Genomic DNA, 12861 nt, shown 5'->3' on the forward strand with positions numbered 1-12861 from the left:
TTATTTTCCTGCAATGTCACAATGTGCAGATTTCACACCACATTAAAAGACCAGTCCTGTCTCATAAATTACCATTTTAAATAAATAAAATGACAAAAACCCTAAATCTAATTTGAAATATAAAAAATATATATTTGATAAATTGCTTATTTCAGGTTGAATGAAAAATAAGCAATCAAGAGTTTCTACCTCACTCCACCTCATGATAAATGCTTTTTTCGTTACTGTCTCATGCAGTTTAGAGTCGTCCTGCCTTTATCCATGAATTACACACAGACGCAGGAAATTCTATTGTTTTAAACAGGAAATGCTGTAAATGGGGCCTCAAATGAAAATACACCACCAAATAACAATATAAGTGTACGTGGTAGAAATAAAGAAGAATAAGAATGCACTGACATCTAGTAATGTTGCTGAGTTTGGTTGCTTAGTATCAAGCATTTACACATAAGCTTTTAAGAACTTTTATTGCAACAAAAAACAAAGCCAGCATTGTAGGCTGCAGGCACAATAAAAAGCTGTGGGAGGATGAGCCATGGAAACGGAGTAGGAATCTTGGCTTGTCTCTAGTGCCCTTTTTCAGACAGTATGATAAAGATGTGTTACTCTACCAGAGTAGGTGTTTGCTTTTTTGTTACTATCCTGATTTCCTGTTCTTGTCCAAAAGAAATACAAAACAGGATGCTGTTCGAACTTTAAGAGTTAAAATATATATTTTTTCATTGGTATAGTTGCATTTAATTTCTAGTAAAGTTTAATAGCAGCTATTAAACATCCAGCCATTGCCATTTGATGGGCAAATAATTTTATAGCTTAGCTGTTTTTTTGTTTTTTTTACCAAGAATAGGTGACTTTATAACCACAGACAAGGACCTCATCCATCTGTGTCATCATCCGCTCTATCTGACCATCAAGGATAGATAAGTGCCTCAATTTCCACTTGAGGACCATTGCACCAGACATTAGCTCAGACCTAAATGATCTGATTCTCATCCATGCTGCAAAACTTTCCATTTTACACTGAACCTCACGGCTCAAAGGAAAAACCAAAGATGGGATACAGAGTTTTCCAAACCCAACATCCTCTTTTTTATGAATAGCTCTCTACATCCCATCCATGAACAGTACAAAGAAAATGTGTTTGTTGTTATTTATTGTTGTTATTTAGCAACCTCCTAGTTTTTATGTGCTACTGCCTCATGCTACACAAACTGGATCTAATGCAAAGATTAATTGACGCTGTTTATGCTTTCTTTTTGCTTGTGGAACTCTTCACATTCATTTCCACCATGTGACATGCCTGGGTGGCAGACTGCGACACAGCATCCAACTCCCTCCCTCCATCTCTGTTTCTGCAGTCTGTTTCCCGTCCCAAGCAGCCCTGCTCCCACCTCCTCCTGCAGTCCTTCCCCACTCCTCCTCATCGATAAGCCCATCACTAATCATACTGTGAGTGGCAGAGAGCAAGGGAGCTGAGAGTAGCAGGCAGGCAGACTTTGCCTGCATCATTTCTGTGTGGGTGTGTTAGTGAGTGAGCAGTTGGTGAGGGAGGAGGGGTGTATCCTTGCTTGGAGCTTTTCCCTCTCGTAGTAACCAGCCGCAAGCCGACTGCCAGCCATTACTTCACTGCAGCAGGAGTCAGCCCCTTGTACTGAATGAGCCAGACACACTAACCTGACTGCCCCCTCCTCTCTCTGCTCTCCTCTCTGCATATTCAGCAGAGCTGCCCTCCTCTCCTCATCATCACTGTGCCACTCCTGCGGCGCTGCTCTTTGCTGGAAGGGGACGTTGGCCTGCTCCTCACCAACTGATTCTGCATGACTGTCACAAAGGTAAGGATACTTCAGCCCCTCAAGTAAGTTTCACTTTATCTCTGAGACATTTAATTCATATATTTTATTTTTAGGCCTGTGGTTTTGCCTGAAGATGACTAGGAGGATGTTTTTAAGTGTTATTAAAGTTGATCCACATTGCTGTTGCTGCTTTAATGATGCTGTCTGGATCAGTTTTTTCCAAGTAAAATTTTTTGTACATGCATTTCAATACCAGGCCTGGAAAGAAGAGAAATAAGATGCTATGATCTAGCTTTAAGTTCTGTTTCTCTCTTTTTCTATGAAAAAAATCAACTGACAGTCAGGTGATCTAGTTAACATTGCTAGTTATGTATATATATATATATATATACCGTATATATATATATATATATATATATATATATATATATATATATATATATATATATATATATATATATATATATATATATATATATATATATATATACCGTATATATATATATATATATATATATATATATATACCGTGTATATATATATATATATATATATATATATATATATATATATATATATATATATATATATATATATATATATATATATATATATATATATTTATATATATACAAGCTTATTAAACTTTATGGGGTTCTTTAAAGGCAGAACCTCAAATTCAAGCTTTCCATAACTAAAGTAGGGGTTTGACATGTTTCAGATGTATTAATTTAGTCAGTTTTACTGATGCACTCGCTTCAGGGACAATGAAAAATGTGTTTGGGTCTGTGTGTTGTCAAGACCAATCTGTCTGTGTGTTTTTGTGGTGGCAGTCCATGCTTACGTGCAGCAGCAAGATGAATCCTCTTAACCAATTTTCAGAGAGGGAGAGAGGAAGACACACAGAGAGAGGAAACTGGCACACCTACTCCCGTGCAGAGACTTAACCTGGACCAAAATAGATGACCTACTGTAGACATGGGACAATGGCCTATTTAATGCACTAGTGATAACATACCTGTAGTTTCCACCCCAAGTTATTCTTTGTAAATGACGAATGATAATGCTGAGGTTTCAAGCTCCAATCTTTGACTCCAATTTAAAGACAGCTGCTTGCAAAGTCTGTTTCCCTGCCTGCATGAGAGATTGTGTGGGATGTCTGTGTGCTGCTGAGTAGGTGAGCAATCTCCACTACTAGAACTGGAAGAGGAAAAGGTCAGGTGTTCATGTGTTGGAACTTATCCAAGACAAATCTCACAGTAGACAAGGCCAAAAGGCACTGAAGAGATATTTTTAATGAATGCAGCCTTTCTCTGGTTTTATCTGGTGGGCTGGCTTCCTGGAAAAATGATTATGTAAATGTGGATAAAGAGGAAATTAATGAAAACAAAAAGATATAATGGACAATTTCCAGGTGGCATCTAAATGATAACAAATATATGGAGGGAGAAGCAAAGACAGACTCCAGCGAATTGTTTTCATGGCTCTGGCTGCCAACAACAGAGAAGTCACCTTGGGAGGGACACGGGACATGAGCTGCTGTGCTGACGGAGCTAAACAGTCTTCTTCCTCTCAGCACAAACGACAGAGAGAGGCAGTTTTCAATGGGGGAAAGCCCCTGCAACACAGCAGACCAAGATCTGCATTATCTACTGTACCCTGTGCTTTAATCTCTGTAAGTTCAGACATATAATATGATATAATTGCCATGATGCTTTTAAAAGGAAACACAAAACAGACCACACAAACTGGATTCCTGACAATAACATGGCATGATACTTTCTAAATAACGCTACCCAGACCCTCACCTTGTTTTTTTAACTATTAGCTCAGAGGCAAATAGGTGTTGATTCATTTTTATAATTTCCCTGAATAACAACTAAAATGTTTTTCTTAACTACTACATTCTAAATGCAGGTTATTAAACCTGTCATACCTTTGTAGGTTGTTTTGTGTCTGCCTTTTTAACAATGGAAAGGATGATTTGGCCTTGCAGCAATTACTACCCACAAGGGCATGTTATTCAAGTAATTTCTCTATTTAATCTGCTTTTTTGATTCCAATAAATCACAACAGGAAGGGTCATCTCCAATGTTCCTTATATCAGCATAGAAAAGTCACCTAAACGGGACCACAATTAGAGTCAATTAAAATACGATGTTATACACAATTTACAGAATATAAGATAATTAATTTAAGGTTTTTGGAAGATTACACCACTGTTTATGATTATTTATTGCCATAGTCAATAAAAATGCTCCACAACAAAGATACATGTGATTTGCAATAATTTTACTTAGACTTTCACAATATAATGCAAAAAGTCTATTTCAGACAGTCAGATATATATATCTTATTGTAGAATTCACTAGGTTTAGCACATTTTTAACTAATAATAAACTAAGAGACAGCTGATGGCATTTGTTAAAAATGATGAAACGGTCAAAAAATGAAATGATATTACCAAAAAAACATGCAGATGCATTATAACATCTGGAGTAAATTATAAGAGACATACTTAGATTAAACTTTGATATCTATGTCAATTCAAACTGCCAAAAATCTGTCCAGATATTCTTAGATCAAAAAAACTCATCATTTTTATTTGTTCAATTAAAATCACAATATAAAAATCAGCGACTGCAGTAAGGTCTTACATGTTACACATTCTCGTCTTTCACATGCTGTTTGCTAACAGGCTATAATTAGGGTCTATGCTAAATGTTTCATATTGAACAACTTCCTGTGGAATTATGGAGCTACATCCATTTAATGCATGGTAGAAATTACAAGAGGTGAAATGCATGAGCTAAGTGTGGCATAAATGGTAAAAGGCTTCCTACTAACCCAGAGGTGGTTTTTACGGAAGAGGATTAGGGCCACTGAAAAAAAAAAAAAGTAAACTGATTTTTTAATTTTATTTCACTTTTTTCTCAGAATTCTGACTTTAATCTCAGAATTCTGACTTTTTTCTCAGAATTCTGACTTTAATCTCAGAATTCTGACTTTTTTCTCAGAATTCTGACTTTAATCTCAGAATTCAGTCAGAATTCTGACAATAAAAAAGTCAGAATTCTGAGATTAAAGTCAGAATTCTGACTTTTTTCCCATGCTATACTGAAATAAAATAAAAAAAATCATTTAACTTTATTTTTTTTTTCAGTGGCCCTAATCCTCTTCTGTAGGTTTTGATTGCAAATGTGAAAAAAATCATTTGGCTTCTGACTGGTGACCTAACCGAGGGAAAAACCAGTGTTTAGTCACATGCTTACAAGGAATATAGGTCATGGAAAGTTTGCATCCATTATTTGCTATCAAACTTTGCTCTTCTACTCAAAGTTTTCTATCAAATCTACAGCCAAGATATTTATCTGACAGATATATATCCTGTAAGTAAATTAGTATTAAAGAATTTAACACATCTGCTCTCAAGAATCATTACATAAAATAAATATATGATCTCTCTGTACAATCAGTGAAATAAACAGAGATAAGGCTATGTGATCGGTCCACATGCTGAGACTTTTTTTTCCTTTTTATAGGTGCTCATGTTCAAAACTAATATAAAAGAAGAAAATAGAACACTTCTCCCTGACTGCAGCCTCCTCCTGCTGTGTATGACATATAGTTTATCATGTTGCATTTTCCCTTAATACCTTTATGATCATAGGGACAACTTTTGCTCTTTTCCAGCATATTAACCTATTAGAAACAACATACTGTGTGAAAAAGTTGTGATACATACAGTTTATTTGCAGATTATCTTTAGAATTTCAAAATATTAGAATACAGAATATCCATGCAGCTCTGAACAGGCTTCTCTTGCAAGGAATCAAAGCAGGTGTGACTATAATGGGTTCCCCTTGGAGTTTGTGGAGTTTGCATGTCTTTCCCGAGCATGCATTGCTTTGGGAATGGGAATGGAAAGAGTGTAGCCAGGCACAAATGATTATTTAATTAGTGTCAGTCTGGTTTCTTAATTATTTGATGCAAATACATTTACTCTATTGAGCTGTTGCAAGTGTTTTCAAAATGTTTTTCTCTTTATTCATGAATTCTGTTCCCAGCTTCAGATCCTGAATTTGTATGTGTGAATAAATAATTTCTTGTAGAGTAATTACAGAAAAAAAAAAACAACATTAGGAAACATAAACTTTTAGATCTCACCTGATGTCACCTTTTTTAAGATTCGAGGAATGGCATGAAGAAATGTACCCGTTATATATATATTATATGTGCAGGCAATTCTATTACGTCATAAGCACCATGGTGCAAATTAGGGATGTCCTGATGCAATATTAATATTGGATATCAGTTCGAAATATCCGATTTTAACGGCCTGAATCTAAAATCTCCAATATTTTCATGCTGATAGAAACACTTTGCTTCCGTTAAGAGTTTTCTCTATCCAATTAGTTAATTTTATTGGGGTCAATTGTTTTCTTAACTTTTGTTGTTGACTTTTGTTCCCCATTTTAGTGATATAACTTGATCAAGCCTTTTTTTCTAAAATTCTGCTGCATAACATGAGTAATAAAACCTAGTATGATTTATACTAGTATCGTATCGGGTGTACATTGGTATTAGCCAATTCTCAAAGTTGCTTTATCTTATTGGAAATGAAAAGGTTGTATGGTGACACCCTTAGTCTAAGCAGTAAAAAAGTAAGTTTTTCGGCCACAAGAGGTCTCAGGCTTTCTTCAGCATTGCTGAAAAGGCGCAGTAGCCTAATAACCAGAAGTAGGAGGATACCTCAACATCATGGAATGGGCGTTACGCAGATGGGGAGAGTTGGTTTTAGGCAAGTGTCTTTCTCCAAAGTCTGTAGTGACAAAAACAACATTAATTCATACAAATGCTATAGCTATAGTTTTGAATGCTCTAAAAATAATGATAATGGAAGATCATCGAAATTTGCCCAAATGTGCTGTAAAGCATGATATAAACCAGCAGCCATGTAAATAGCTGCACAGTCCTCAATAAAGAAATAAAAGCTGAAATTTGTAATATGCTCCTAAAAGCTCCTTTGTTTCTAGAAGACAAACAGACATCAGAGAGTAAACTGTTCAGGAAGGAGACCAAAGAAGCAATTTAGACTATGTAAAGAAATAGATATTATAATTGTTTTTTGTTCCTTGACAGCGGCAAAAAGTATTTTCAGCTAACAGTAGTGTACGTGTCATTAAATCATGGTTGTTGTCACAAACATAAATACATGTTACTATCCAGGAAAGGCTTTACATTAGATCTACTGACGTTAATCTAGTATAATTCAAAGCGGTATTCCAGCTGTGTCAAGTGTGTTTGCAATTATATAGCTGCAAACACCCCAATTATGAAAGAAAGAGCTCCATGCTGCTCTGATGTCAAGCACACATGTGTGGCTGTAAAGACGTCTGAAAGCCATTTTCAGGCTGTTTATGGTATGGCGTATGGTCGTAAACGTACAGTAGGCCTCTCAACACTTGTGAAATAAAACCAATCCATATCCTTTATAAAAAAAATTATCAGCTCTTTTCTCATATTCATGATTTTATTCTGTTTGTTTGTTTAGGTAAAACAAAAAGTTAAGAATGGCCACGAGAAAATTGCTGCAGGAAAAACTGGCAGCATGTGCACACCCACTTAAACTGTCTGAATTCTTTACTTGGGGCACCTCGCCCACCATAAATCCTAATTGAGTCTGATTTAGACCGTTGGCCATTTGTCAAGTGTGCTGTTTACCCACACACGCTCACACATTGGCACATTAAACTGCATCTAAATCGCTAACCTAGCAACCCAAAAACCTTCTTTCTCAGGGGCAAGAAAATTACACAACAGCTAAGCTGATTAAGAACAAAAATTGCAAAACTAAGCCTTTTCTATATGTGTTCTCTCAGCTGAAAAAATGAAAGACTAACATAATGAGAGAAAATTGTCTGGTTAGAGACAAAGAGCTTTTCTTTAAAAAACGTGAGAAAAATGACAATAATTGTGTGAAAGCCACAGAAAAGCATTCAGCACAGGAAGACATTCAGATCCAATGAGCTCATTGCCGGTCAGAAAGCTTCCTCGCTATTCTCAGTGTGTGTCTGTTTTGCTGTATATAAAACTGTACCATTCGAATCTGTGTGAACACCTCAAGGTCATGGCAGGAAGGACATTTTTCTTTTGTTTTTTTTTTTATCAATAATTTCCATTTGAAAAAACCACATCACACAGATCAAATAAGCCTCCTGACAAAAAAGGAGCTGAATTTATTGAATAAAGTGCATAAGGAAATGCTTTGTCGAGGCTTTTGTTGGATTGCTGGATTAATTTTTTCAATTCCCCAATGGTAAATAATTTTAATAAAATAGAAAAAAAGCATGTGAAATTATTTGTAAGCTCCTTAGAGGAATTAAGAAGAGGAGATAGTATATCTGTTTCCAGCATTCCCTTCATTTCCCCTTTGGCTAAGATTAAGTGTACATCCCGTATGCGTATGTGCATGTTTGTGTTTGCACAGTTGGTTTGGTCAGGATATAAGATTGTAAATGTAAATAGTCTTACAGAAAAAGCAGTATGTGGATCCAAATAAAGCAATGTTTTACTTTCAGTGTGCTGTGCATACTTTTTTGTGATTATAAATTAAGATAAAAATGCAGTTTTCTTTCCTATCTCATCGTTAAAAAGTAGGCAAAAAGTTCCTTATAATATTTTATTGTCAATATTGTGACACAGGTTTATATAAAATGTGTGCATTTTTTTCTGTTTGGTAGCTTAAATATTTCTGCTGTAAAGATTAGAAAAAGATCTAATAGAATCAGTACGACAAAAGGGTTTTTATTATTTTAGTTATGTAATTACTGTTGTTTCAAATTTATCAATTAGCCAAAAGTGGAGGTGGGGTTAGTTGTCCCATACCCATCCAGCCTTTCAGAGACTTAGACGGGTATGGATCATTGCAGGCTAACAAAAGAAGCCAAATGACCCCCATTCCACATGGCTGTTTGCATGTTTTCAAAACAAAAACAAGGTTTTGATGGGCTACTGTATAAAACCTCGATCTCAATGCTATTCCTGACATTTTTCATTGAGCTTCCTGGAAGGGAAGCAAAACTTGGAAACAAAGTCCAGTGGATTGTTTTTTTTACTTTTTTTTTTGGAACACTCACATATGGTATGGTCAGCAGATATAATGCTCTGGGATTTTTTTTATTGGGTTGGACCTCTTCTTTAAAAATGATGCATACAGCAGTGAAAAGTGCATGTAATAAACATACCCTTGTAAAGTTTTGAATGTATTCTGCATTGACAGTCAAAGGGCTGTGAAAACATAGCAGTGTCATTAGGGAGGATAGAGAGAGTGAGAGATAGAGCACATGAAAGTTAAAACTGCCACCCACACAATCTCTGTAGCACACAAACACACAGATACGTATCTGCAGCTGAGGATCATTGGGGTCAAACTCAACACTATTGTGTACTGATCATAGTGTAAATATAGGTTTTAGTCTGTGAAGTATTGATTATTTCAGGCTTTTCTACTTTCTTTTTGTTTTTTTACCCCAGCTATTTTCTTCTTTATCCAATTCTTCATACTTGGCATATTTTAAAACCAAAAGTTTGGCTTTCACAAAAACTGTTAGAATTTATTTTGTGCTTTGCAGTGGTCAGGATGAGGCAAGAGGAGATCACACAAACTTATGAGCACATAAGCTTCTTATGAAGGTTGCATCATAGAGTGAAAGTGTCAGTGCTCAACCCTGGATAAACCCTGATTTGATGCGTTTTCACCAAAGCAATCTCTTTTATTGGCAAAACTTTATAGAGTTTTAAAAATGTCATAAATGGACAAACAACAATGTTGGAAAAGCTATGTTTTGCTTTTGTCTTCTTGTACCTTAGTAGGGGGTAACAGTGCATACTTCCAACCGCAGTGGTGCTCAGTTATCTGACTGTTTAGAGGTTAGAATCAGGGATTGACTAAAAGGAGCATTATGTCCTCATGATGCTTTGGTAAAAATATTCCTCTCATTGAACATATTGATCATAGAGCCTGTCTGGCTACATAACCCCAAACACAGATATTTGCATCGATTGGCAAAACAACATTACCCTTTTCTCAATGTCGGATATTTAATCAGGTTAAATTTTGGATGATGGGATTGCAAAAACATTTTTGCTCTTGTGAAATGATGAGAATTTTTTTTTTACTCTTGTTTTTAAATTAGCTTAATTTAGAAATTCATTTATTTTAATTCAAAAATCACACACGTTTATTAAGTTCTTTGTAGAACTTTAATCTTCTAAAATTCCCCTTGGGATCAATAAAGTATTTTTATATTGAATTAAACTGTAGACTGTGATCAGATTTATAGATTTATACAGCGGTATCAGGTTTATAGGTCACCTTCCCTACACACACATTTATAGTTCTGGCTACTAGTTCTATTTGGCAAAAATCAGAGCTTTGTAATGGCTACTCCTAAATGTTGCAGCTAATCAAATAATTTTCTGCATTGCTCCTTTTGGAAAACCCATGTTTTCCCAAAGTTTCAACTTTCTGGCCTAAGTCTTCCACATACTGATCCTTCCTCATCAAACTGCCATCTGTTTTGTGATGTGAACCAGAAGTTGCTGCAGCACAATATTTGCACAACTTGATGTTGTGCAGAGAAAGATGTTGTGCAAATCACACAGCTCGAATTTCTCTGGCTTTGTACAGTAAATATAGATACTATATTAATTAATTAATATAATACATCAATGCAGACACAATCAGATCAATGTATATAGTAAAGAGGAATTTGGGAAATTATTCAATAGCTAGCTATTAACCTAATGTTATAATTTCTCGGTATTTGGCTTAAACTATTTTAACTACAGCTCTAGTGTTAAACCTTTTATACAGATGAGCTACTGAACCCCACGTAGCATCTCTTTGCTGTGGTTGTTCGAATATGTTTAACCATGAGAGAACAAACCAAATGAGTAATGTGATCTAGATAATTTGTCATAATTTAAACTAGATGAAACATTTTTCAGAAATGTTCCCCCTTCAGTCAACTTCATGGACTTGTTAGGAGTCAATATGGGTTCAAGTCTTGCCTGAGGATACTTGAGGGACTTAGTAGAATAAGGATCATACTCCAAGGCAAACATTTTATCACCTTTGGGAAAACTTACTTATTTCTTCAGAGGAGATATGATTTAAAAGTTTACTTAGTGTTCTAAACTGACTTCAAGGATTTGATGCCACAATCACTATGGGTTATGTAGGGTTTTCTATAAAATAAAATAATCACATTTATACATGGATTCATCCCATCTGTAAAATTTGTTTTTGTAATTGCAAACTACTACACAACTACACCTGACTGGGCAGGCTTATATTTGGAACTGTACTATTATTAATAATGATTCTTAAAAAATGGTTGCATAGATATTATGTTCACATATTCTACCTTGAAAGTAAATACAACACAATTTTATTAAATATTAATATAATGGTAGCATCTATAAAGTTTACTTTGTAGAATAAAATCCTCTCACAAAATTCAATAGGGGCCAAACTTTGAATCATCATATATTTATTATCATTCTATGTTTGCTTGTGAAATGGAGCCACCAGCTGAGAGCCAGCTGTGTCTTTACTCCAGAATTTACTGTCATCTCTGTGGCTGCTGACGGCAACCAGGAGGATTCTGGTTGTATGCCAAAGTGCTCTGTCATTTACTCTAAGTAGATTTAAAGTTAAAAAATATGGGTAAAATAAAACTTACCATACACTGTGTGTTTCATACATATTCACATTGTGGAAAAGGAATTGAACTGCAAAATGTTAAAGAACTGCCAGAGTTTCATTTCCAAACTTAACCAGTGAAACCTTTTTAATTTCAATTACATGCTTAGAAATTGTGACTACATTTCATTAATGCTTTGTTTTTTCATCTTTTTACAAGAATTGTTTACCAACATTCTGAATAGACATGTCATGTATGAACATTTCTTTCTAGTTTGTTTGATAATTCCCTTGTTCACTTTGATTTCAAAAAAACATATCCTAAAACCTGCTATGAAATAATAATGGCACAGATAATAAATTCAGTCAGTGTCTGAAAGCAGAAATTATCTAATTCAGTTGAGACTGAATGGTGCCAGTAGACCCTCAGTTGTAGAGACACGGACCAAATTATATATCTGCCTCCATAGAGAATAGGGAAAATAGGTCTGAGTTTTACATCTGCCCTTTAAACTGGGACACATAAGTCTATCATGTCTCTCTACAAATGGCACACATGGAACTAATGGATCAATATAGTAGACTGGTAATAGCTGAGCGAGAGTCCATTAAAAAACAGTTGTGTTGTTTAAGGGGCACTGTCCTATGATCCTATGTTCTAACAGTTAACATCCATATTGAAGCCTGTTGGTTTATTTTGCTCCTAGGAAGTGATAACAAAGACTTTATTTTCCATCAGTAACAAACGTTTTAGGTTTTCAGTAAAAAAAAAAAAAAATTATTAAATTTGGCTTTGGGATTCCCTATCTTTTTTAATTGTCCATCCATCCATCCATCCATCCATCCATCCATCCATCCATCCATCCATCCATCCATCCATCCATCCAACTCTTATATATATATATAAAATGTGGTTTGCACCTGTTTACATTTATACACAACTTTTCACAGTCCCTAACTATTAGGGACTGTGAAAAGTTGTGTATAAATATAAGTATAAGTATGAATATGGGAGCTACATGCACAGATTATACAGATTATACAGAATATACAGGAATGTTAGGAAAATGATTATATATGTATTAGCAGGTTTATAATACAAGACAAATAATAGCAGATAAGATTTACAGATTTACAGATTATATACAGATAGTGTATGTGTGTGAAGGGAACAGTCCATGGTATGTGTGTGAGTGTAGGGCAGTCCATCTGTTATTCTTGTATGGGGGGGATACAGTCCTTATATATATATATATATATATATATATATATATATATATATATATATATATATATATATATATATATATATATATATATATATATATATATATATGTATATATATATATATATATATA

The 12861-nt window shown here is 34.8% G+C and overlaps 1 protein-coding gene across 1 annotated transcript in view; it reads left to right on the top strand.

Annotated features, from left to right (window-relative positions):
* The first annotated feature begins 1458 nt into the window (after nucleotides 1-1458).
* Nucleotides 1459-12861, top strand: part of coro2ba (coronin, actin binding protein, 2Ba) — a 44087-nt gene continuing 32684 nt past the window's right edge. The window contains exon 1 of the mRNA XM_038273225.1: nucleotides 1459-1832. Within this exon, the coding sequence (XP_038129153.1) occupies nucleotides 1818-1832 (15 nt within the window). The 5' untranslated portion in view covers nucleotides 1459-1817. The remainder of the gene's footprint in view (nucleotides 1833-12861) is intronic.

The sequence above is a fragment of the Cyprinodon tularosa genome, unplaced genomic scaffold (assembly GCF_016077235.1).
Source record: "Cyprinodon tularosa strain WSP-4 unplaced genomic scaffold, ASM1607723v1 ctg863, whole genome shotgun sequence".
Taxonomy (NCBI): Eukaryota; Metazoa; Chordata; class Actinopteri; order Cyprinodontiformes; family Cyprinodontidae; genus Cyprinodon; species Cyprinodon tularosa.